Below are 25,832 nucleotides of genomic sequence, written 5' to 3' on the forward strand. Positions count from 1 at the left end.
TTCATTCCGGGAGGCTACGGGCTGGCACAAGCTCCAAACCCCGCAGGATTTCTCTCCCAGTCACACCAGTTCCTCCCAGCCACAGGAACAGAATCCAGAACAGGGCGCCTACCACGAAAACCAGAGCGTGGCACGAGCACTGGAGCACTGAGCAGAAGCCCACCTTCCCCTCCCTCCGGGAAGGGGGACGAGGGGAGCTGCCATCCCAGGACGAGCGTCAAAGCACCAACTTGCAGCGCAGAAACCCCCGTCCCAGCTCAGCGCCATCGTTCCGCCAGAGCCACGAGCTGCACGGGGAGCAGAGCAAGGCCAACGGCGAGCGCAGCGACAACCCCGCCGCCATCGCCGGTCTGCGATCCCGTCGTCCCCATAACGTCCTTCTCAGCACCCCGGAGACAAACATTTCACCTAAGGGACCTTTCTGATGCAGGAAGGGGAGCTCATCGATTGCTCCCACCGAATCGTCTCACCGTAAGAACCTTCCCCGAGCTTCTCGGGCTGGGAGGGAAAGGCTGGCCAGCCCCCAGCGCACCGGGCCACCGCCAGCGGCCGAGACTCCCCAGGCTTCCCTCACAGCTACTGAATACACACACGGATTTAAACCCACGGTCAGGAACAAAAGCCAACCGAAGCTGAAACCTGTTGGAGCAGTTTCGGTCCTTGGAGGGGTGTTTTCATGCGTGCCTGCAGTGGACACGCCAGCAGACAGCTGAAGGGCGAAATTCGGCAGCCACAGGCGGAGCGAAGCAAAGGCGCCAGCTTCCTTAGCTCAGGCCCTGGAAACGTTCAGCCACGAACCAGCACTTGCTCAGACCTCTGCGTTTAATACAAGCTCCGAGACGCTTCCCCAGAGCGCAGCGTCCCTCTCCCTCCCCCAGCTGCCGCTGTCCCCTGGAGCAGTCACCTCACGCCAGGGTGGATCATCTCCCACCGCCACAGGGCTGCCGGGAAGGCCCTGCCCCGCTGCCCACGCTGCAGATCACCATCGCAACACGCATGTTGGAAGACCAATAAACAGGAACTTTCAAGTTAACCAGACATTTATTAGCATCTATGCAGGTGGAGAGGTTGTTCCAGTAGATAAGCAACGAGGTCACACACAGGCGATGGAATCATTTCATGTTCAAGCAGAGCAGGTACCACTGAGTTGCTTCACTTCTTCCACTCGTTCTTCTCAAAATCCCACTGGGAAGAGATGCCCTCCACGGGATTCATCCGCATGTCCAGCATCCTCTTCGTCTGCATCGACAGCCACTCGTCAGAGAAGGTGTGCGGGATGGGGCCGTACACTGCGGTTCAACAGCAGGCGGGATCACATCAGCAAGGGGGGAGTTTCACTAACAACAGCCTTCATGCCCCGAGGCCACCAGCGCAGACCACGCGCACGCCACCGCCTGCTCAAACCGACGTCCCCCCAAGCCCATTTTCAAAGCATTCAGCCCAGATCCCCGTGCTGATTCTCCAGCAGCTTTGTTCGTCGGGAAAGGCTTGTACCGAGACCCCCGCCTCCTCCTCGGCCGTCACCGCGCGGAGACGGAGCCTCGAGACGGAGAGCAGCCCGTCTAACGGCGAGCCCTGCTCCCCGCGGCTGGAGGGCTCCCTCGAGGTGGCATCGCTAGCTGGGAAGGAAGCCAAACCCGGCAGAAACCCCAATGTTTTCCACCAAGGCGGCGATAAGCTTTCCTGACAGCAGGTTTCGCAGCGAGGGGAAGCGCTGGGATCGTTAGTGTGCCACCGCTCCTCCTCCTCCCCTTCCTCTCCTCCCACCAACGCTCTCTCCACCATTGTCACCCTTCTACAAGCCAGCTTCCTCGGGATTTACACCGCGTACCCGCTGATTCCGCAAAGTTACAACGCCAGAACCGAGCTTCCAGGGACTGGCCAGCAGCGGCTGCCAGGAGGGCAGCGGGACGGCCGTTGGACTCAGCGTTCCGACCCCCCACGGAGCAGCTGATGGAGAATTCCCTAATTTCCCATCAGGTACCAAACTTAATTTAAGAGCTAACACCGTGTGGCATTTACTTACTGTAATGTTTCTGCCAAATGAGGAAGAGACCGGTGACACCAAGAAAGAACAGCACTCCACCGATGACGGTCTTCCACTCGTTCGACCCTCTGTTCATTTCCGCGTAGCTCTCGTTGAATTTGATACGGTACACTGAAAAAGGGTCCCGAGGAACAGATCAGCTCTGCTCCTCCTCCTGCGACCTGCGGGCAGCCAAAGCCCGCAGCCGCCCGCAGGGGCCGGGCCGGGCAAGGAGCGGCCCCGCCAGCCGCCCTCTCCACGCCGAGACCGAGGCACCGGTGAGCCGTGTTCCCCCCCCCGGCAGGCGCTCCACCCCCGACCGGGTCTCCGTGTCACAGCTGGTCGTGAAGCTGCGCCAGAGCTGCGCTGCAGGCCTGACAGCAGGAGAAATGGCGCTTCCTTCCTCCCCCCCCACTCCCAGTGCGGGCACTGGGCACCAAGCTCCCCAGCACAAATCACTGGGAACGCTTTGCCCTCAGCAGCTCCTCGCAGCTCTGCCGCTCGGGCCCACCAGGTTTTGCAGTTCAGGGCTTGGAGAGAGCTGATGGAGATGGAGCTGTTCCCAAAAGAGCCCTACGCCGGCTCGGGAGGCGGCTGGGCACAGCGCTGCTCACAGACCGGGTCCTCGCCCGCGAACCGCGACGGCCGTTCGCAAGGACGACGCGGTTCTGTCTGCACGGCGAGACGCCCGCTCGGCGCCTGCATGACCCGAAATTTGGCAGTGCCAGGGTCAGCGGTCAGTAACGCTCAAATCCACGGGGTTCCCTTCACTCAGCTGCACTAACCACCGCACAGTCGTAATGAAGAGATTTTCTTCTGCCTTGTTGAAAGCAGATGGGGCTCAAGAAACAAATGTAATTATTATTTGTTTCCTGGAAGAGGAAGAAACTGCTGAACTTGACCTCAGGTACACAACAGACACCACGGCAGGCGCTTCTCCCTTTCTGAAACAGCACCAAGGGTCCCGGGAACACAACCCACCGATCTCCACCTGCATGCACACGAGGAGCTCCATCGTGACGAACAGAGCTCCTTCACGGCTCAGGGCCCGGCTCGCAGAGCCGCTGGGAAGAGCAGGGTTTTCAGTGGTGCCCAGCGACAGGACAAGGGGCAACGGGCACAAACTGAAGCAGAGGAAGCTCCAGCTGAACACGAGGAAGAACTTCTTCCCTCTGAGGGTGACGGAGCCCTGGCCCAGGCTGCCCAGGGAGGCTGTGGAGTCTCCTTCTCTGGAGATATTCAAGACCCGCCTGGCCGCAGTGCTGTGCAGCCTGCTCTGGGTGACCCTGCTTGGGCAGGGGGTTGGGCTGGGTGACCCACAGAGGGCCCTGCCAGCCCCGAACACTCTGGGATTCTGTTTAACAGCTGCCCTGACAGGCACGGTCGGTGCCGGTCTCCCCAGTAAAAGTCGTCAATAATTAACGTGCAGCAGAGCAGCTCGCGCCGTTGCCAGCTGCAAGGTGACTGAAAGCCCCCGCTACCTACGTTCAACTTTCTCATCGACGGACAGAGCCGTCCAAGACGCTTTCTCCTTCTCTTTCAGCGCCTTCTGCTGAGCAGAGAGATCCTTTACAAAGGCCACTTCGGGCAGGGGAACGTCACGCCGGTCGACGTAGGCTGGGAGGCTGAAATCCTCTGCTTTGACAACACCAGCTGCACCGGGGAACAGAAGAGAGACACCCGCTCAAGCTTCCCACTCCTGCGCAAACATCTCTTACGGGTTACAACACAAAAACACCAACAGCTCAGTCAGAAAGGTGATGACAGGTACAGGATCCGGGAGGGAAAGGACTTCCAGATGAAGTGTTCATCACGGAGGAAGAAGGAAAACAGAGAGTACTTACAGTGGGTGCTATTTGAAGAGAATAAGAATAAAGCAGAAGGTGATCTACATAAAGGGTGACAGCCAAAATTCCTCTATTAATGTCTCGGCCACCCCTGTTTCCAGCTGTCACACTGATCACCTCCCCTGCAGAACACCCAGAAGCCCTCCACACCTTTTCCATCCCGGTTTCTGCCTGGCCCTGGGCTCCTGCCGCCTCCCCAGCGGCACTCAGCCCTGCCCGCCCCTCCGCAGTCCCACCGGCGGGCACGGCCTGCTCACCTCTCCTGCCGCCAGGCCAGGCCCCAGCCCCGCCAGCCCCCGCTCTCCCGATTCCTTCCCCACCCAAACCCCAGCAGCAGCTTTTTGCGTTCTTCCTCTCCAGCGCCTGTTCCACCATCCTCACTGAACAACCGAAGCAGCGGCCACCTACCGTGTCCGTGCGCTCTCACGCAGATGGAGGTGGAAATGGCTCTCTTCCCGACGAGGCTGAATGCCCTTGAGGCCAACATCCTGCCGGGACAAAACACAGCAGGTCAGGGGAAGGCATCCAACGTCCAAAGGCGAAATAACACCATTTTCTATCTGTCTAAGAAAAAGAAAAGCCAGCCAAGAGGCCTCCGGCCCCTTCTCCAGGCACAGCACGCTGAGCCACCCGGGGCTTTCGGGGGCCTCCCCCCAGGAGAGCAGCCGGGATGAGCCCTCCTCTCCCCTTTCTTCCCGCCCCGCAGCCTCCTGTATCCGAGCTCAGCGCCGCTCCCTTGGCCGAGCCGCCCTCAGGGCTGCCTTCCCTCGGCAACAAACCGCTGCTGGGCGCAAGCCAGGAGCCCGGGCCAGCCGCCTCGGAGGCACCCGCCTCGGGACGCCGAGAGGCCCGGGGGAAGGGCAGGCACCGGCCCGGCGGCTACTCCCGCCGAGCCAGGAGCCCACAGCCCCTCCGCCCCAGCTCCCTGCTCCCGGCTCAACCCGCGGCCCACGCCTGACCTTGGCGCGGGGCGGCTCCCCGCGCCCCCCGACATGACGCGCCCCTCGCGACATGACGCCGCGCCGACACGGGGCAGCGCCTGGGGCCCCTTCCAGGGGACGGGGGGACGGGGGGCGGGGGGGGGGGCCGCGGCGCGCCCCCCTCGTTCCCCCCCCCAACCCCGCTCGCCCGCCCGCCGCCCCCGGGCCGGGTGGAGGGGGCGGGGAGGGCCCGCCCTGCCCGCGGCGGGGAGCGGGCGGCCCCCGAGTCCCCCGCCCCGGCCCCGCCGCCGCCCCGGCCCGACGACCTGGCGACCGTCCTCTGCGGCGGGCCGAGACCGGAAGGAGCAGCCGAGCGGAAGCGCGGTGGACGCCGGGAAGCGCGGGGGGAACGAGACGCGGCGCAGGAGCGCCCCCCCCGCCCCAGGGGCTGACGGGATGCGGGAGGACCGCCGCTGGCTCTTTGCGACGGCGCTTGGCGGCGTTTGGCGACACTTGGCGGCTGGGCCCGGGGGGAGGCGGCGGGGCCGGGGACGGTGCGCGGGGTGGTGGCGGGGGGCTCTGCCGCGGCAGGATGAAGCTGACCACGCAGGCCTACTGCAAGATGGTGCTGCACGGCGCCAAGTACCCGCACTGCGCCGTGAACGGGCTGCTGGTGGCCGAGCGGCCGTCGGGCGCCCAGCGCCGCGACCAGGCCGGGCCCCCCTCGCTCTTCGTCGACTGCATCCCGCTCTTCCACGGCACCCTGGCCCTGGCGCCCATGCTGGAGGTGGCCCTCACCCTGGTAAGGCCCGAGGCCTTTCCCCAGGCCTGGGAGCGAGGGGCCGGCGGGGGGCGGGAGGTCGTCTCCAGGTCCAGGCTGAGCCCGGGGGTGCGGGCAGGGCGAGGAGGGGCCGGAGCTGAGGGGCCGGGGGGTGCCGGGGGGCTCTGCCCCAAGTCTGTGGGGTGAGCGGAGCCTTTCTGAGAGTGGAAAACCCCCGGGGCCCATCCACTGCACGGCTTTCCGCGGGTGAAGCAGCAGAAAGCCACAAAGCCTCGCAGTTTTGCTTAACCTTTCTCTCAGTGCGGAGAATCTGCTGTTTGTATCGGTGTCACTGTCCCCGGGTAGCTCGCGGAGGGAATGTCCTTGTTCTACAGCAGAAGGAGCTTTTCCCAGCGTGCCTTTAAGGCACTTCAGAGCAGTGTCAGCTAATTGATAAAGAGCGCGCTTGTCTCCAAGTAAGAGTGTATGGATGCATGGAAGTATGTATTTCTGAACTCATTTTGGTGTACTTTCTCATTTATGGAAGCCATTAGCCTGAATAGGAAAAAAACAGTGAAGTCTCTTTGAACTGCAGCTCTGGCTTGGGTTTGACATCTCACCTGGTGTGCTGCGAGCTCGCTCTTGGTTCGTTAACCACGGAGCAGCCGGGGGCAGCCAAGCACTCCCCGTTACGATATCCCCTGCCTCGCCTGCCGCGGTGGAAGAGCAGTAAGTCATCATGGGGTAATCCGTTTGCCCCTGGTGTCACCTAGGCAGGATGAGAGCGGTGTCAGGACCACAGGGCCAGCACTTTCCCCTCTCAACCCTCTCTGGTCGCAAAGAGCAGGAGCCATCCTGCGCTGGGCCAGGGCTCCGCTCCAGCTGGCGTCAGGGGAGAGTCCCGTTGTCAAAACCAGAGGATGCAGGGAGCAAAACCCGCTTGGGTTTTACTCTGATAGAGAGTTGGGTTGGGCTGGTGCAAATCTGGAGGCAAAGAAGTGCTTCGGCACCTGCACGGCAGACGCAGCCGCTGCTGATGTGAGATCTGGGTGTGATGTGAGCTCCGGACTTCTCTGTCCGTTTGAAGACTTGTCATTATTGTCAGGAGAAAATCCATCCCTTTTTGATATCTGTAACAATAACTCGTTTCTGATTCTTTTGGACTCCTTGGCCTGAATGTTTCCCTCAGTTTAAATGCAGCCGGAGGCGTAGGAATGGGGCTGAGCCTGAGCCCTGGCCATTGAGATTTGTCGTACTGCTGTGGAACACACAAAATTTGTCCCTCTTAAAGTATTTTTACACCGCTGTAACAGCGTGGGAGTAACACAGAAACATCTGCTGCTAGTGGAATAATTTTCTGCTGTCCCCACTTTACGGTTTTCCTCACGTTACTGCAGGGAGGGTGTAGTAATACCGTTTATAATTGCTTAGAAGTAGGCAGGGCTTTGGCTTTTTCTTTTTGAACCATGGTAATTCGTTTTTCCTCTGCAAATGACTAAGTGGAAGTTGCTAGTGAAGCACAGAATACCATGTGCAATATATTTAAAGTATTTGTAGGGGTCTCCTTTAAATCAGGATTAGATGCCTTTCTGCAGGGTCGGTGGCGGTGACTTTTTGTGAACTTCAGGCCTTCAGTGTAGTTCTCTGGTGTAGATCTTGCCACAGGGTCAGATTACCAGGAAATGAATCCTGTTTCCTGCAGCAGCTGAAAGATCTGACCACGTCTAGAGAAAGCAAATCGTTGTGGAAGCAAAGAAATGGCGTTGCCTTACGTCGTTGCTCTTGGGTTTTGGTACAAGAAGCTAAAGGTTGGGAACCGCTGGCATTTCCCACGTTATTTAGGACTCGCTAAGAGGTGTTGTGGTTTGCAGTCACATCTGATGACTCCTGTGACACTTGGCAGCTTTAAAACACAGCGCTTTACAAGAGCCCAAGGCCTTTGCTCCTGTGCTTTGTTCAAACAGAGGCAAGAGTGTCGCTAAGCACTGGCACGGCAGCTGTGAAGGTTGGATTTTATTGCTGTAAGGTTGAAAAGGAGGGCGCTCGGCGCTCTGCCACACGCAGAACGCGTGGTTACTGGATAAATCGCTGTGTTGAAACTCGGTGTTTGTAGCAAAACGCCTCTGTTTCTAAAGGAGTTCAAAGCTTCGGCAGGTTTTGACGGGATCCGTTTCTCTTCCAGTTCGGTTACTGCTGATTTGTGGCCAAGCCTGTGGGCTGGCCACACGCGTGAGGGTTTTCTAGAACCAGCCCCTGGAGTTTCACCTCCTCTTCTCTGACCCGAGTTCTCCCGGAACATCAAATGGGAGCCATAGTTTCCAGATTTAATCCGCAGGTAGCGGGTACGCTTGCAAGGGGGCTTGTCCATGTGGCAACTTCTGAAAGTGGCGCTTGAGCAGCGGCGTGGGTGCGAGGAACCCGCGCAGCCGGGTGTCTGTAGGCACCCCGCAGCGCCCGGGGTTTGTGGCGCTGCAGGAGAGGGCAGACGCGCCCGCAATTGATTGGCACTTCTGCTTGTCAGTTTGAAATCCCTTTCAAAAACAGTCTCGTTAAAGAGTGAATCAAGTTTCGCATGGCTTTTCTTGTGCCTTTGAATTTCTCAGCTAATTGATGTGGTTTTGCAACCGCATCTTCTCAGAGAGAAAGCAACACGAGCAGCACTTCCCCCTCGGCTCGCACGGCGGGCGGCTGCCCGGGGCTTCCAGCCGCTCTGCTCCCCGGGCTCTGCTGGGCCCCGCTGTCGGCGGAGGGCAGGCCGCTTCTGGCTTCTGAAGGGTTTCACGCGCTGTGTGGAAGCGGGGTAGGATTTGTCCCCGTCGCCTTGCCCTTGTCAGGGCTGGACATGACGGAAAATATCGGGGGCTAATTGGTGCTGAGGCTCCGTGCGGTGGCAGAGCCGTGGTTAGAGGCTGTTCGGAAATTGCAGGTGGAAACAGCTTTAATTCCAAAAAGATTTTTTTTTCATTGGGTTGTTTTTGGGGTTTTTTGTTTGTTTGTTTTGTAATGGAAGCAGGTTTTAATTACAACTTGGGGAACTGAGAACTTAAAAATCATGCTTTGTTTTAAGACCGTTTTCAGTACGCAACAAGAATTGATCTAGAACCAAGTTTTTTAATTTTTAAATTGATGGAGTTTTTTCTTATTATTATTATTAATTTTAGTGCCTGGGCTTCTGGCTTTAGTGCCAAGCTTTCAAGCCACTAACAATTAAAACCCTAGCCCTAAGCCCTCGAAATGGATTTGTAACTGAAACGGCAGTTGGCCCTCAGCTACAGCAGGGCTACACAGCTAGCTGGTTTTTTTAATCACGTAAATCCATGTCATCCCTTGTAGAGGAGGGATTATTCACGTGGCTTTTTTTGTTTGTTTGTTTATGCAGTCTGATACTTTAATTATTGCTAAAAATGAGATTGACTTGACTTACAGGATGCGACAGGTCAGCATCAGATGTATTTTTGGACTCCATTTTAATATAGCTGTTGAGGTTTTCTTGATGCATGCTCTCTAGGGACTGCAAAGGAAGGTTCTAGCTGCTTTCTCTACTTCTGGCTTTCCGGGCTCTCTCGGTATTATGCTGACCCAATATCCTCAATTATAAGGAGAAACATCGTATATATGTGTATATATGTATGTATTTTCAAAGCAAGGCAGGCTCAGCAGGAGGAATTCCGATCCAGCGTAAAGCAGAAAGAACAGCAGCATGCACATGCTGAAACTGCGCTTAAAAAAGCAAAACTACAGAAACTTCTGTACTTGTGTAACTGAAAAGTTGTGTAAATTGTATGCAAATAAATGCATATGTGTCAGTATTTACATACAGGTGTTAAATAAGGAGGAGCTGCCTGGACTGCCCAGGCCTGTAACAGAGACGAGAGAATTTATGCCGATAATTCTTTCCTGGAATCCTTATCTTGTGGAAGGAGCTGGAGAGCACTTTTAGAAAAGCATTCGGCCTTGATTAAAAGATTTTAAAGGGTGGAGAATCCACCCACGTTGTTTGATCGGCTGCTCCAGGGGTTTGTTACCCTGGCAGGTGAACTCTCAAAGAAAAAAAGCCTTTTTGTAAGGGAGCGGGTTGAAAAAATGGTAAAGGCGACAAACTTTTTCTGCCCCACATTTACCTTTCCCATCAAGCTTTATTTGCTAATTAAGGTAACAAATGCTTCCACTTTAGCTTAGAAATGTTGCATTGGAAATAAAATCCGCAAGCACTTGTTGGAATGACGGCGCAGTCACACGTCCCCACGGTGCCCGTTTTCTAACGCCTCTCTGTCAAGCGAAGGCGACCAGGAGATGCCTGCAAAGGGCAGTAGGCAAGGCGTAGCCTCCTCTCCCAGGCAGCGCTGCTGAAGCTCTGTACAAGTCCCATCGTTCGAATTCAGGCCAGGCTTTGGCTGAGGTGACTTCTTGCTCTTTTGCTCCTTTTGGTTAATCTTTCCCATCATTCTCCAAACACTCAGTTTGGTTTCTCCGTTCTAGTTGAATTAGCCAAACTCTCTGTGTGAGTGCGCACGTAAATACATGTAAATATGTATATATTTAAAGAAGCAACTGGCAAAGATATTATAATGCTTCGATTGCCATTTTATTTGCAGGACAGACATGAGATTTCCTCAGTTCTGTGGGGTTTTTTTCCTGGGCTTAATTGTTCCAATTACTTTTTCAGATTGACTCTTGGTGCAAAGAGAATAGCTACGTGATAGCTGGATATTACCAGGCGAACGAACGCGTGAAAGATGCCAGGTGTGTTGGTGCAATACTTCCTTCTGTTTGCTCTTTTGTGTTGTACTTTGTATTCTGCCAGCAAAAATCATCGACATAAATCGTGCGTGTTGATTAACTTTGACAACTGTCACCTGGTTTCACATTGTCTTCGTGGTGCTGGTGGATGTGGCCTTTGTTCAGGTGCAGAAACCCCAGGCGTTCCAGGATCTCCCCTCTTTAGTGGGTGCTATAAAAGGCCAGTATTTGAACGACTGCCAGCCAGTTTAATTACAGTTGTCAGGGAAGTAGCCAAAACTTGCAGGCGTGTTTGCTCGTGCGGTACATGTCTTGTAAACTCAAACGACTCCGAGTGTCTTTTGGAAAGTCTTGCAGAAGTGACCTAATTCTCACTAAACTGCTTAATTGGCTCCGAGTTTCACTGAGGCGTTTTCTTACGTGGGGAAGGGACGCTTCTGCAATGGAAGGTGATGTCAGCCACGCAGAGTTGCCTCTTTTCGCTTGATTCCCCAGGGTTAGTCATCTTGTTTCCCTGCGAGCTAGCTCAGATTACTCAGTCAGCAATGAGGGGCCTTCCTGCGGAGCCACAGTGTAGTTCCAGATAGGCGTTAGCGAATATTTTCCCCTGTGTCTGTTAGACAAATCCAGTATCAGGACTACATCAGTCAGTCTACATCATACTTGCATGTGAAATAGAAGTGAGGAGTTTTTTTAAAGTATTACGCCATGTTCCAGTTATTTTATTAATGCATATCCGTCAGCTGCAAGTATGTTTTTTAAGCATTACTTGTGACTGCTAAGGTATCTGACAAGGATAAGAGCATTATTTGTCTTTTGCTTACAAGGGAAATAAATCTGCTGGAAACATTTTTCAGAAGATAGAGTTTGTCTGTTCCGTTTGCGGTTTGTAAGAATATCACAGGCTCGGGGGTTTTTTAAACTCCGTTTCTGAAGATTACTGGCACCACGGAGAGGCTGTCATCTCTGAAACAAGGCCCTTAAAAGATTACCTGCTTTTGCTGGAGGCTGGGTAGCGAGTGGGTTCAAATGCAGACGGGGCAGCAAACTCAGTTTCTTTTTCAAATGCTTGCCAAGGCAAAGGAGGCTGCAGCCTTTGGTCTGGTGGAGGAAGGTGGGAGGCTGCAAAATGTTGATTCCACATAAAGCGCAGTGAGCATTTTGCTCTTCAAAAACCCATTGCCTAAGCATAGCGAAGAGCCAGCTCGTCTGCTGAAGAGAGGAGCCGGGGTTTGCCTGGCCTGCTGGCTCCACTCATGCGTAGCATCAGCTTGATATCTCGTTCCTGTTTGTAAGCACGCGATGTAATTTTCACGTCTCTTTAAGCATGTTTCCTGCTGCTTTCAGCTGAAATGTCATGGTTCACGTAACACAGTTACTTTTACCTTCTGCTGCAGTCCAAACCAGGTGGCGGAAAAGGTGGCCTCCAGAATTGCAGAGGGCTTTAACGATACAGCGCTCATAATGGTAAATTACTTCATTTCCCCCGCTCCTCTTTCCGTATCGTTAAAGTTATGACGGTGGTGTTGGACCGGCCGCTCGAATGCCGTTCCCTGGACCCTGTAGCAGTGAAGTGACTGATTGTTCTCTTCCCCTCCAAACGCTCTGGGGAAGAGATGCAGTGTCCTGTAGCCAGGGAAGCTCTCACGGAGCCTACGGAGAGGCTGTGGTTAGCTCTCTGCCGCCTCGGAGGAAGTGGAGGCCTGCTCTGCTCCCGAGGCCTGAGTGCAGGCAGTGTGTTCATGGCTGCAGACCGCCTGCTGTGGCTTAAAATCTTGTCCTAGATGAAGCGAACGATGCTTTGCCTCCTCGCCGCAGCGACAAAGGATGTTGGCAGTTTAAAAGTGTAAAATTTGTCTCATTTGAAGGTAGAACAGTAGACGAGTTAGTGTGAGGTTCCCCAATTATAAAAACTGACTTTTTAATTCATCTCTTTGCTTGGGGTCTCGAGGAGGAGACTAAGGTGCTGTTTTCCTGTGGCACAACAGGTCGATAACACCAAGTTCACGATGGAGTGCGTAGAGCCTGCCATTCATGTGTATGAGCTTCATGAGAACAAGTGGAGGTGCAAGGACCCACACATGTGAGTAAACTTCAGGGCTGGCTTGTGTTTGGGTCGTAAGGAAAGACGGATTGCCTGCTTAAGGGCAAAACTTTGGTTGTGCTGAGTGATGCTGTAAGGGCGGTGGGTGTAGCTGACAGTGCTTGGAAAGCTGGTTTTTGCTGCAGTGACAGAACAGCCACCTTCTGCAGCCGGGCGGTCGCGTGAACCGCCGTGACCACGTTGCAGAGAGCGTGCCTTCATTTCCAGAGTGGTGGAAGTGGTGGAGATTTTCTTTGTGATTACTTGTAATTCCTGGTTATTTTATGTCCTAGTGATTTTTGTGAAGATTGGACCGAAGCCCAGAGGATCGCTGCATCTCTTTTGGACAGCAAGTCCTACGAGACACTTGTAGATTTTGATAATCACCTGGATGATATCCGGAACGACTGGACAAACCCCGAGATCAACAAAGCTGTCCTCCACCTGTGTTAGGGGCGTTTCTACTGACTAATTTACAGGCGCTCCCACTGTGTACTGAAGAGAGAAAAGTGCTATTTTTGAATGTAAATAGAATAATATTCAGTACCTTGTGTGGAAACCTGGCTGATTAAAATGGAGTGGCATGTCACGTTGCAGAGAGTGATGTGTCCGTAAGCCGCTGAATCTTTTTTGTGAGGTTCCTTGGAAGAACTGCAAACTGTCCCTTACAGCCGTCCTCCTGGGTGCCTTCCCAGTTGTAGTCGATGTTGCTATTGCTTCGAAACCAGAACTCGTTCTGCTTGTCCCTGCTGTTCGTACTACAGGGTTTTGACTAAGCTTTTCTAATCTTCGGAGAGATTGCTTCTTAATGATTTATGGAAACACCTTTCCGAAAAATCAGTTTTGTCCTCAGATGAGATATTTTAAGGTGAAAGACATAAAATTTAAGGTTAGCAGTCTCTTTTGGCCTGGTTTGGAAATGTCATTCTGTCGGCACAGTAAGAGGCGGACGGCTGAGGGCGAGGTACCGTGGTCCTGTGTCACCTGTTTTGCAGGGGCTTAGCGTGACACGGCTGCAGAGAGCGTGATAAAGCGGCATTCCCTAGCGCTGCGGTGGTGCCCGCTCCCCGTGGGCGCACAGCCACAGCTACTGCTTCAGTGTGCTGAACGCAGGGTGAAGACAAATCGTCACCCAGAGGTCTGTGGAAAGGACTGGAAGCACCGTCATGAGTTTGAAGGACAGTTCCGAAACGGTTTGCGTCTACAAAAGCAGAGTGAAATACCTTATTAATTTTGTGCAGTCTTTTAGGGTTTGATAAACAGATCTCATTTGCAGCTGGCTCGTCTGGTGTCCGTAGAAGTAGGTCTAAAATGTATCCCTCCAAGTTGAAGGCAATCTGAGTACGTCAAATCAAGGAGCCTAGATACAGTCTAGCTCGGCTCCTGTCTGCCTGTCTAATTAATGTTTGTTTCTAAGAATAAGTCTGCTGGACAATGAAGCTCTGTATCGGGCTAGTACAGATCTGTGCAAGTCTTGTTCCCTTACTCCTCTTGGTTGTTTGTCAAGCTGTCGTTAAACATAGCCTCGACCTGCGACGCTTTCTCTAGATTTCATTCTCTTCCTACCCGAAAATGTTCTCACAAGAAAGATCCGAATGGTCGACCTCTCTCCAGCGTCCCGCTTAGTGTTCTTGTTTCAAAACATGGGAGATGGGATTGTCAAAACCTCTTGGTCCACCTCTGCTTCTCTTTAAAGAAGCACAAGTTTTGGTCTTAGTGAGAGACGGGATAAGGCTAAAATCCCATTCTGAAGTAGTGAACGGAACCAGGATGCCTCCGGTCGGGCCCTGCTGTGGAGTTCCCTGCAGTTCAGATTCCGCAGAGCTGCGAGGTGAGGTCTGAGGTCCAGCTCCCTCTCCGGGAGGAGGTGAAGGTGTGAAGTCTCCCTGCTAGGCAGTAGTAAGGTGTGATGGGAATTACAAAAGCGATAGGCACTTGGTCAGTAGCCTTTCCTAAGAGGAGTCAGGTTGGCTTGCAGGAAAGGCAAACGTTTTCACTTGTTGAATGAAAGCAGGTGTCTAGCTCAGCAGCAGCGAGGTGAACATGTTCCAGTGGCTGTTTCACTACGCACCCGTGGCTGTGTGAAAAGGTACCGTGGAAGCTGCAGTGCTCTGGCAACGCACGGTCGGAGCAGACCCCGCACGTCGCTCGCGCTGCAGGGAGAGGACGGTGTGCTGCTGTGTGCAGACACCTCGTGAGGTCTAACCCGCTGTTCAGAGGCAGATGTTAGCTTAGCAAGGCGCCTTACGTTAGTTAGGCGAGATTGTCGCCAGCGCTGCCGCATCAGCCGGTGTGTCTCCTGAGCCACAGGGAACGTGTTTCTTATTCCTTGTAACTGGATGTCATAATCGAGCTTTGATCGTGTATATATGCTAATGAAGTCTAATCTTGCAGTACTGCCCCCCCACCCTCATAAGACAAAGCAAAATGTGTATAATGAGTCTGTAGCCTGATGGCAACCCTCTCTGTGAGGAACCGTCGAGACGCGTTGCCGGAAGGGGAGCAGCTTTTAATGCTTTGTCTTTCCCATTTTTTAATCTTCTGTTTGCTTTTAAATGAGATCCTGTGAGTGTTTTGCCACCGGTAGGAGCCCGGGACAGCTTTAAGGAACAAGGACAGGCACTGCGGTGCTCGGCTCTCGCCTCACCTGTCCTGTTTGCACTGAAGGCTGGACAAAGGGCAGCGGTTTCACACAGCGAGGCAGCCTCGCCGGCTCCTGTGAAAGAATGAGGAAGGTGCCTGGCTCCACGAAGGCTTGTTCCTCTTTCCTGCTGAGGTACCAGACCTACCTGCCGGAGCAAGTGCTGGTCTCCAGGCCGGCCGACCCGTTGGATTCATCGGCGGAATTCAAGGTAACCCCTTTTAAAACTGCGGGGGGAAGAAGTCTTGGGGAAGGCGTCTGCGTGGCTGGAGCCCTCGTGAGAGCTGGGAAGATGGCACTGAAAACGGGCGTCTTGCTGGGTTTTGTTTTGTTAGCAATTAATGACACACAGGATTAGATTTTTTTTTTTTCCCTATTCACCAAGATTTGCAGATGTGGCATTTGCCTGCGCAGACGTTGAACTCCCAGCTCTTTACCTCATCCATAGGGCCACAAGCGCTTGGAAATGCAAAATTACTCCCGTGTGGGGTTCTTTTTTCCGCTCTCAACCCCGATATTTCAAAGCGCTGCTGAACAGACCCAGCAAGTACCTGAAAACACTGGTACAACGCGCTTGGGTTTCTGAGCGGGAGGACGCACGCTGCTCTGCCGGACCCACAGGAGTGCTCGCCTGGAGTCCTTCAGTCGCGAGGGGGAGAACGAATTGCCTGGAGCCGAGAGCCGGCCAGCCACGAGGCGTGTCCCCACGCGTGCCACCAGCTGGTGGCCGCAAAGTCCACGCACAGATCCAGCCTGAGAAACCCAGAATGCAGCAGAGAGTCTGGGGGGCCCATAGGCTTTATTGTCACCGAGGAACGAGAGTGCCTTGGAGAGTCGGTGGCTGCTTGGGGCTAGATGCGCCTTGGGAATGGTCTGTGCTCCTCCTGGCTTGTTTCGTGTCACGAGAGGAAAGGGCAGGTGGGTGGCAAAGCCAAGGGTGTCTTTGATCCACTGCTCGTGCACAGGAGTGAGAGATCCGTTCCTGAGGAACGTACTGGTGCTGTGTTCTGAGCTGGTTGCTCTGTGTGTGGCTGGGGGCTTTGGGGTTTTTTCCTTCGTTCAGCAGCTGCAGCAGTCTGCCGCTGGAGTTTTGCCCCCTTCCCGCCTCCCGTCTGCCGGCTGAGCGGCTCATGGGATGTCACCTGGCCTGTGTCAGCGTGACAACGAGCAGAGACCTACCGTGTCACCGGGAAGCAGACGAGCTGGGGGGACAGCGGCACCGCAGCCTGTTCGCCTGGCACAGCTGGAGCTGGGGCAGACAGATGTGCAGAGCCCAGCCCCGCTCCGCACAGCACTGCGTGGTGGCACTGCATGATGGCACTGCGTGATGATGGCACTGCCTGGTGGCGGCACTGCGTGATGGTGGCACTGCGTGATGGTGGCACTGCGTGATGGTGGCACTGCGTGATGGCGGCACTGCGTGGTGGCGGCACTACGTGGTGGCACTGCGTGATGATGGCACTGCGTGATGGTGGCACTGTGATGGCGGCACTGCGTGATGGCGGCACTGCGTGGTGGCGGCGCTGCGTGGTGGCGGCGCTGCGTGGTGGTGGCACTGCGTGGTGGCACTGCGTGGTGGCACTGCGTGGTGGCGGCACTGCGTGATGATGGCATTGCGTGATGATGGCACTGTGTGATGATGGCACTGCCTGGTGGCACTGCGTGATGCGCCGTGAGAGGCAGCCCCCTGCCCCCGAGAACTCCGTATCGAAGCGTCAGGGCCGCGCGCCGAGGAGAGGTGACAGTGACAGATGCGGGAAGCAAACCCGGGTCTCTCAGCTCCCTGGCTGGAGGCCTAATCGCTGCGCTCCGCTGCTCTTTGCGCAGCGTCTCGAGGCGCCCGAGCGGAGGGCATTGCCGATACGGAAGGAGCGGGCGAGTGCTAATGGAGGAGGCTGTTAGCGGGGTGCACTTGCGGTTGACTGCAGCTTGGAAAATGGCCTCGAGGGGAAATGCTCTCGGCGTGCATTTGCGAGCTGTGCTTCCAGCTTGGGTTCTGATTCGGCTCCGGGAGCCGCGCTGGGTCACCCACCCTTGCTGGCAGGAGCTGTAGCGAGCGGGCCCGGATCGGGCAGACCGGGCTGGGCAGGGTGCTTCCTTCCCACCCTGCCGGGCTCTGCTGCTCCCAGCTCGAGTTCAACGTCCCAGTGCATCGTACCCCTGCGCTGCAAACTGCCCCTGCGAGCAGCCCCTGGGCAGCAGGCAGCGAGCGCGCTGCGCCCAGCACCCGCTGAGGGCTTCTATCGATTGCTTTTTTCTTTTTTTTTTTTTTTACTGTTGCTTTTAGACCACATTTTCACCCAGCCTTCTCATCCAAAAGTGCACCCTAGCTGCGTCTTCCCTTTGGTTTTCAGCCGTCGCCCCGTGCAAGGCAGCAGACGCGGGCTGGCGGAGGACGGAGGCAGAGGGTTTCCAGCACCGGGACCGCGCGCAAGGCGACATCGCTCCCGCGTGGCTGCGCGGTGAGCTCGGCGCTTTGCAATCTGCCGGAGCTGCGATGAGCGAGACGGGGAATGCTGCCCCTACACATACCGGGTAGGTGGGCTGGGGGTGGCGGGTGACCCCGGAGCGCTTCCAGGCAGCGCCGCACCGGCTGCGGCGCGGCAGCACTTTGGCTGGATGCGGGCAGGACCGGTGCCAGGGATGTCCCGGTCTGCGCAGCATCAGCCCACGAGGGCCGAGGGAAACAACGCAGCCCTTCCTAGAAATGCGTTCCGGAGCTTAAGAGATGGATCTAATTGAAAAAATGTATTGAGGTTGTACCAGGGGATAAAAGGGAAAGCTGGGCCGAGATTAACCCGGAGCTCGGCGAGCCGAGGAGCGCGGTGGCCGTGGCCAGGTCCCCAAGCCGGTTCCCAGCCGCGGCTCCCCAGCCGCCTGCTGAACCCATGCCCGGCAGGGAGGTGGTTGCTCTGGACGCAGGTCTGGCGGGAGAGCCCGGCACGCTCTGGTTGCGTGCTTCAGGTACGTGCTCGCTTTCCGCGTTGCTTCCGACCTCCTGCCACGGCAGCTCCGGGCTCGCGAGGGCGGCTGCCGCGGCCCGGTGGGTTTCCTTTGGGGCTGTGCTCTGCCTGTCCGGTTCCTGACGGTTGTCCGCTCTGCCGGTCCTGCCAAGAGCCTGTGCGTGGGGAATGCTGGAGCTGCTCCAGTTTCCCCGGAGCCTGCGTCTTCAGCTGCTTCCTCGTGACAGCCTCCTCCCTCCCTCCCCGCGCCTGGCATCCCCTCCGGGTACCGCTGCCTGCCCCGGACGGCCGCGAGCCTCCCCCGGCGCGGGGCTCCGGGAGGGAGCTTCTTTTCCCCTCCCGGCACCCGCTGCCTTGTTGCCACCTCCAGCTTCAGCAAGTCCCATGCGACAGCCCTGCAGTGCCCTTCTGGGGCGATTTCTGAGCCGGGCTGGGACCAGCCCTTTCCCCGCCTCGGGCTAGAAGAGACGCGGGGCGGCAGCGGGGAGCCGGCGGCCTCGTTGCTCCGTTAGCACGGAGCCAGGGCGACGTGTCGCCTGCGTTAGCAGACCCGGGCACTCGGTGACCCAGAAAGCTGCTTCCCCTCCCTCCTTTGTCAAACGAGCCCAGCTGGTGTTTGCAGGAGCAGCTCCTTCCGAGGGAGCCAGCAGAGCAGCTCCGCTGTGGGCTCCCCAGCCGAAGCTTTTCTTGTGGCTGCTGTTTGCAAAACACATCCCTCTCCCTGCGGTTCCTCCGGCGTCTGGGAAGCGGTGAGCTCACCCTGCCCTTCCCCTTCCAGCGAAGTTCTGAGGCTGCCCTCCGTCCTCCCTGCCTCATCGTGCTCCAGCCCAGGGCACCCAGGCAGGACGGGGCCGGTGGGCTGGGGAGCACGGAGCCCCAGCATGAGGAGCAGCCCGGCTGCCGAAGGGCCACGGCCAGAACTGGAAACCAGTCACCGGCCCCATCAGGGGACCACCCAGCGCAGCTGCCTGGGCTGGAGAGACAAGTCTTCACCCGGAGAGGTTGGGCAGCTCCGTACCGACCCACCAAGGGAGCTTCATGAGCCTTCCTCCTCCCTGGGCTGCTGGCTCTTGGTGGGGTTCGGCCGGCTGCCCTGATGCCGTGCTTAGCGTCACAGCCCTGCCCCGCCACGGGCAGTGGGAGCCCCTGCGAGGGACCTGGAGCGGGGGCAAAACTGCATGAGGGTCTCATGGTGCCCATGGGGGCTGCTCCTGCGCTCAGGACTCAGATCTGGCTAACGCTGGTCATCGGGGGGCTTTCACCAGTGCTGAACGGGGCTCTGCACTGGGGGGTCTGCGGGCCGTAGCCGGGCACCTTGCGGCGGCCAGCCCCCCCCCTGAACTCACCCACGGGTGTCGTGGCTTCCCAGCCCGCGGGGAGGAGAGGAAGGGGTGTGCCGATGGCCGTTGGTGCCGATGGCCGTTGGTGCCGATGGCCGTTGGTGCCGATGGCCGTTGGTGCCGATGGCTGTTGGTGCCGATGGCTGTCGTCGCAGCAGGGCTGCAGCACGCAGCGCTGACCACAGTTATTTCAGCGGGCTGACGGCGATGTTTGCCTCCCCGCCGCAGCGAGCCTCCGCGCTCGCTCGCTCAGTCTTCGTACCTGCTGCTGCTCCGGGCCGGGCTCGTTCCAGCCCTCTCGGGGTCGGGGCCGCTTGTTCTCAGCCGACAGCAGCAAACAGGCGGTTTTGGGGAGAGGCATCAGGATAGGTATGGGGAGGGGGGGGGTTTCTGCTGCTCGGGCTGGATTTGTGCTGCAGCGTCAGGGCTGCCGGGGAGGGGTCCCTGGCCTGGCGGGACGCTGCGTGCGCTGAGGCTGGGGTGGGATCCAGAAAGAGCGGGCTTGCCAGGCTCCGGCTCGGACTTTGTCCTCTAGCTCTGGGGCTTTGCAGCTGAACAGGCAAAAAACCCACACCAACCAGTTAATTGCTGTTTTTCTGGGCCGAAACTGGAGCCACGGGTGGCAAATGCCCCTGCCCTGGCCTCTGTGTCGAGGGCCGGTGCCTGCAGCTGGGGCTGCAGCCTTTCCCCGTGGCGTCTCCCAGCTCCCGCGCCGGAGGCTTGGCAGGAGCTCGCTTACTTGGCAGATCGGAGGGGCCGGGCCGGGAGGAAATCGTCCCTTCCATATTTGTGATTCTCACCAAACATGGCAGGACCAGGCCAGCAGAAACTGGATTTCCCCACCCCGCTCCTCTTTGTGCCCATCCCCGCAGGGCTTGGTCTGATCTCGCCGGAGACCTCCCAGGCTCCTGGGATCCGTTCGCCCCGATCTCCGGGCGAAGTTCAAAGCTTCCCCTCGTTGGTGCCTGCAGCCGGGGGGTGTTCAGTGTGCGGCGGGCGCTCCCCGCTCGCGGCGCCCTGGATGGGAACCGCTGCTCCTCGGCTCTGGCTGAAAAAGAGCCGTCTCGGGGCCTCGCCTCTTCGTTGCGGAGGGGGTGAACGTGAACAAGCCTCTGCCCGCCTTTACTGCTGGCGAAGGCGGCTGCTCCGAGGGCAGAGCCTTCGCCCGGGCGTCCTGGCAGCCGGGTGGTACCCGAGGCAGAGCTCTCACCTTGGGGGTGGCGAGAAACCCCCTGCGTGGGCTGGCGTTCGGGCCGGTGGGTCAGGCAGGAGGGGGAAACGACGCTTTCTGGACGCTGGAGAAGGTGAAGAGGCTCCCAGAGATGGGCGGCGTCGCTGCTCTCCAGACTCCAGGACCTCAGGGGTGCTGAGGGCTCCCGCCAGAGCTGGGTGTGGGACCCTCGCGCCAATCCAGGTGCTGGGTGGCCCCTCCGACTGCTCCTGGGGCTGCTCGGTGGCTGCGGGCGAGGGGCACTCCTGCTCCTCTCGCTCTCGGCGCCGGGCTGGGCTGTGCAGCGGGGTGAGAGTAAAGCAGTTTTTCCTCATCACCCAGGGGCTTTGCTGGGCTCGGATGGCGCTGGAGTTGGGGGGGACGGATGGGAGGAGCCGGGACTCCGCTAACCTGATTAACCAGGTTAGAAACCAACCTTGCAAAAATCCAAGCCGCCTCGCTGCAGCCTCCCCCCACCCTCCCGGGGCACGGCTGGTCCTGAGTGGGACCCCCCCACCCGGCCTCGTGCTCCCGCTCCCCTCCTGCCTCCCAGAGCAGCCGGGGAGGTGGGATGCGACGGCGGGCAGCGTGCCTCCGGCTCCCGGCACCGGGTGAGCGTCCCCCTCTGCCGCCCGGTGACGCCTGCGGTGAGTGTCTGGGGGTTCTCTTCTTCCCTCTGAGGGTGACGGAGCCCTGGCCCAGGCTGCCCAGGGAGGCTGTGGAGTCTCCTTCTCTGGAGATATTCCAGACCCGCCTGGACAAGGTCCTGTGCAGCCTACTGTAGGTGACCCTGCTTCGGCAGGGGGGTTGGACTGGGTGACCCACAGAGGTCCCTTCCAACCCCTACTATTCTGTGATTCTGTGATTCTGTGATTCTGTTTCTGGAGCGTGAACTCGTTGGGGAGTGCGACCACTTCTCGGCCCGGCGCCGGCACGGGGGTGAAGCTGCAGCCCCAGCCCCAGCCACCCGAAATCCTGCTGGAACGCAGACGAATTTCTCTGCCCGAGCACCTCTCCCAGCGCCGCGAGCGGGCAGTGCTGGTGTTTGGCGGGGACGCGGGGCCGAGAGCCAGCGTTGGCCGGGGAGGGTCTGCTGTGTCCCGCGAGGGCTTGGCCACGGGGGTCCGGTCCCAGGGGAGACCCCGCTGTGCCGTGAGGCTGGGTCTCCCCAGCACAGCCCTGCTCCCGCCCCGGGCGGCTGGGGTGGCTGGGGATGTGAGCCGCCAGCAAGTGTCAAAAACCAGAGAACTTGCCTCAAAAAAAGGTTTCTTGATATTTGGGCGGCCGCCGTGATAGCTGCAGAGTGGGGGGGCTCGGCCCCCAGCCCTGGCAGGGCTCCCCAGCCGTGGGGGTGTCGCGGCTCAGGGCGTCTGCGGGGAGCTGATAAAAAAGGCAGAACTAACAGCAGCGAGGGCGAGTTCCCCGCTTCCCCTTGCCGGCTGCTGAGCTGTGCCCGGGCCGCCTGGAGAGGCGAAGCAGAGCCGTGGCGGGGGGAGCGGGGGGTTGGCCTGGCTCTCTGCGGGCCCTCGGAGGAGCTCAGACGGGTCGCAGACCCCCAGTAAGCTTCTCCCAGCAGCTGGGGGCAGGAGGGATGCAAATTTCCCAGTAAAGGGATTTTTGCCCAGGATAATTTTCAGCTGATTAAAAAAAGCGACGTCCCGCTTGGGCGTTCATCCACCCGAAAGCTCTCGGGGCGTCGGGGGTGCCAAAGGGTGCAGGACCCCGCGCTCCCTGGCAGCGCATCCCGGGGGAGGCAGCCCCGGGGGAGGCAGCCCCGCCTGGGCTCGAGGTTTGCTCTGAACGCGGCGGCTGCCTTGGCCCAGAACAGCCCCATTCCTCCCGCTCGCCGCCGCCTCGCCTGCAAATGCAGCTCTGACCCCAGGAGCGGAGAAGCCGGGACGGGACACCCCCATACACCCCCCCCACACCCAGCAATGGGCTCCTTCTCCACCCTCCCAAAAAGTTCCTCCCGAAACGGCGGCCGAGATTCAGTAAAACGCCGCGACGTCACTAGCGGTTTCTGCTGCCGAGCCGCCATGCTTCCTGCTCTGCCCCGGCGCCTATAGGTGTGTGTGTGGACACATATCTGCACGCTCTCAACCAGGAATCGAGTTCTCCTCCCGCCCGGCGTCGCTTCCCGCAACCCTCGCCTCTCTTCCGCAGCGCCCGGCGGCGAGCCTGGAGACCTGGGTCCCGCTAAGAGGATGAAAACATGGGGCTCAAGTTATCCTGCCTGAAAGGTAGGTTTGGGTGGGCGCTGGGTCCGTGGAGGCAGCTCGGGGAGGGTCAGACGTGGAGGAGCTTTAGATGTCTCCGCCGTGGGCAGGACCGGCGTGGTCTGGCATCCCGGTGGCATTTCATGCGACGCGTGGCGCGGGCATCACCCCGGAGGAGATTTCCCCAGCCCCGTAGAGATGGAAGGGTCTGGTCCTGCGCTCGCTCCTGCGTCCTTTGCTCCCGAGCATCCTCTCAAGAAAACGCGTGGGGTTTCCTTAGAGGTGGGAAGGAGCCAGCGTGGATGGGATGCTCGGGGTCAGCCCGGAGGCCGGGAGCCGGGGTACCCCGGCTCCCGGCCTCCGGGCTGACCCCGAGCATCCTTCGTGCTCCATCGCTCTGCTCTCCCCAGGGATATTCCAACCCAGGAGCTTTCCTCGTGCTGCTTTTCCCCCCCAGCTTTAATTTTCTTAATGGACTCACGCTGGGGCTGGCGGCGGCCGTGTTTTTTCTTTCCATGCTCCTGGCCTCGCTGCGTTGGGCGAGCGGGGCGAAGGCTGGAGATGGCGTCTCCCGTTAGCTCGTATGAAGCGAGGGTCATTAGGGAGGGGAGCTGATGAGCGTCGCTCCCCAAGATGCGGAGCTGCTTCCTCCCCGGCTTTTCCCAAGCCCCAAACCCGCGTGAGACGCTGGCTGCGATGGGCACGGCTTTGGATGCGTCACCCAGAAAGGAGCCCTGCACCCGTGTGCCCCCTCCCTGCGTCGGGGCTGGGGATTTTGGGGGGGGGGTCCCACAGACTCCCCCAGCCCGACCCAGGGACCTGGAGTGACCGGAGAGGGGAAACTGAGGCAGCCAGGGAGTCCCCATCCTGCCCCAAATCGCCAAATCCAGGGCAGAGCCCCTAAGTGTCCCCCCGAGCCTCCAGACCCCCCCGACGAGCTCGGAGGCTGGGATGGAATAAAAGACACCCCCCGCCTTTTCCGGCTCCCTTCTGCGAGGCAGGGCTTTATCCTTAATTAAAAAGAGATTAAAAATATCAGTGTCTGTCCCCTCCGGGCGTTTTCCTGCTCGGGAAGAGCTGAAACCTCCCTGGCCGTTGCCTGCGCCGCGCGGGGCTTTGCTCCTGGTTCAAAAAGCGGATTAAAGGGATCTGCTCATGGCGGGGGGGCCTGCGCCGGTATCGGACACCCCAAAACCCAGCATGGGGAGGAGCTGGGGGGGCTGGGGATTCTCTGGTGGGTCGTAAGGGGTTGAGCCGGCGCGGAGGAGGGCGGCGAGGCGGGGGACTCCGCAGCCCCACACCTGACCTCCCCCCCTCCTCGGCCCCCTCCCCATCTCCGCAGGCGTCAAGACGTGCGTGAGCAGCGGGGACGGCGGCCAGAGGACCCCCGAGGCCCCCCCGGGCCAGAAGCACCTGCGCGTCCCCTCCATCGTCGTCACGCCGCCCACGCCCACGGGGACCACGCTGTCCCGCGAGCCCCGGCGCGGCGGGGGGCCCTGCAGCCGGTGCTGAGCGGGGGGTCCCCGGGATGGAGCCGGGGACACGGGGGGCACCCGCGGCGCGGGGGGCTTGGACACCGGTGGCCGGGTTTTTTCCCTTTTCCCACAAAGGCCGGGGAGGGGGTGACAGCGTCCGGCTCCTCCGTGGGGAACAAAGCCCCCGGGGCTCGGCACCCCCCGCTCGGCACCCACCGCGTCCCCCGGGCCGTGTCGGCAGAGCGGGATGCGGGGGGCTGTCCCCCCAAAGACCACCCCGAAGCTGACCCTGTGCCCGGTGGCCAGAGGCGGGGTGCTCCGTGACAGCCCCCGCGGCCCCAGCCGGGTCGGGGAGCCCGGCGGCGGAGGAAGGGAGCCGGGGCGACGCTGCCCGGGGAGCGCCGGCGCCCGCCGAGGCGGGGGTGGGAGAGCAGATGGAAATTTAATTTGTTAATGACAGCAGCAGATGGCAAAAGACACGCGAGTGGAGTCGCGTCGCAGCGCGGCGGAGCCGTTCGCAGGGCGGCTGGGCTGCGGGGGCTGCGCGGTTACTGGGGGGGGGGGGGAGCCTCTGCCCGGGCCCCCCAGCCCAGCCCAGGGGTGCCCGGGGGGAATCCGAGAGTCGGGGTCGCGCCCGTGGGTGCCCCAAGCTGAGTCCCAGGCGCGTGGGGAGGGCTGGCATCGTTGGGGGGGGGGGGGGGATGCTTCCACGGCGAGCTGCGAGCTGGGGTGCAGCCCCCCGACGTCGCCCAGAGCGGGGGCTTCGGCCGCTGGGCTGGGCTGGACATGGGCGGGAGGGATGGAGGGATGGAGAGATGGAGGGAGGGAGGGATGGATGGAGGGAGGGATGGAGGGATGGAGGAAGGGAGGGATGGAGGGATGGAGGGAGGGATGGATGGATGGGGGAATGGAGGGATGGATGGAGGGATGGATGGAGGGAGGGAGGGATGGATGGATGGAGGGATGGAGGGATGGATGGAGGGAGGGAGGGAGGGAGTCATGGAGGGAGGGAGGGAGGGATGGAGGGAGGGAGGGAGGGAGGGATGGATGGCTGGATGGAGGGAGGGAGGGATGGAGGGATGGAGGGATGGATGGACAGGTGGGTAGGTGGATGGGTCAGTGGGTGGGTGGATGGATGGACGGATGCATGCATGGATGGATGGATATATGGATGGATGGATATATGGATGGATGGGTTGCTGGATGGGTGGGTGGACGGGTGGATGGATGGGTGAAACATGGATTGGTCACTGGATGGGTGGAGGAAGGTGCGGATGAATGGATGAAGGTGTGGATGGACGAGTGGAGGGTAGATGGAAGTGTGAATGGGTGGATGGAAAAGGGTGTGGGTGAATAGACAAAGGCATGGAGGCATGGACAGATGGAGGCACGGATGGGTTGCTGGATGGGTGGTTGCAGGCAGGGCTGGAGGAGTGGATGGGCGGATGGAGCATGGATCGGTCACTGGACGGATGGATGAAGGTGCGGATGGATGGGTGGAGGGCTGGAAGAGCGGGCTGAGGAGGGAGGGACGATGGCGGGCGCCTGAGCACGGGTGGCTGCACAGGGACAAACAGCCGCGGGGGACCCACGCGTGTCCCCGGGGCACTG

The 25,832-nt window shown here is 59.0% G+C and overlaps 2 protein-coding genes across 2 annotated transcripts; one reads left to right on the forward strand and one right to left on the reverse strand.

Moving 5' to 3' along the window:
* Positions 1–1,022: 1,022 nt before the first annotated feature.
* Positions 1,023–5,228, reverse strand: COX4I1 (cytochrome c oxidase subunit 4I1). The gene is made up of 5 exons (XM_075433717.1): positions 5,120–5,228; positions 4,282–4,361; positions 3,512–3,679; positions 2,027–2,158; positions 1,023–1,289 (listed from the first exon to the last, which is right to left on the reverse strand). The coding sequence occupies exons 2-5, from the start codon at positions 4,358–4,360 to the stop codon at positions 1,153–1,155; spliced, it is 516 nt and encodes a 171-aa protein (XP_075289832.1). The 5' UTR covers position 4,361; positions 5,120–5,228; the 3' UTR covers positions 1,023–1,152.
* A 99-nt stretch (positions 5,229–5,327) lies between these two features.
* EMC8 (ER membrane protein complex subunit 8) lies at positions 5,328–12,965 on the forward strand. Its single transcript, XM_075433716.1, has 5 exons — positions 5,328–5,595; positions 10,220–10,296; positions 11,691–11,760; positions 12,282–12,376; positions 12,670–12,965. The coding sequence occupies exons 1-5, from the start codon at positions 5,386–5,388 to the stop codon at positions 12,827–12,829; spliced, it is 612 nt and encodes a 203-aa protein (XP_075289831.1). The 5' UTR covers positions 5,328–5,385; the 3' UTR covers positions 12,830–12,965.
* The last annotated feature ends 12,867 nt before the right edge of the window (positions 12,966–25,832 follow it).

This window comes from Opisthocomus hoazin, chromosome 12, assembly GCF_030867145.1.
Source record: "Opisthocomus hoazin isolate bOpiHoa1 chromosome 12, bOpiHoa1.hap1, whole genome shotgun sequence".
NCBI lineage: Eukaryota > Metazoa > Chordata > Aves > Opisthocomiformes > Opisthocomidae > Opisthocomus > Opisthocomus hoazin.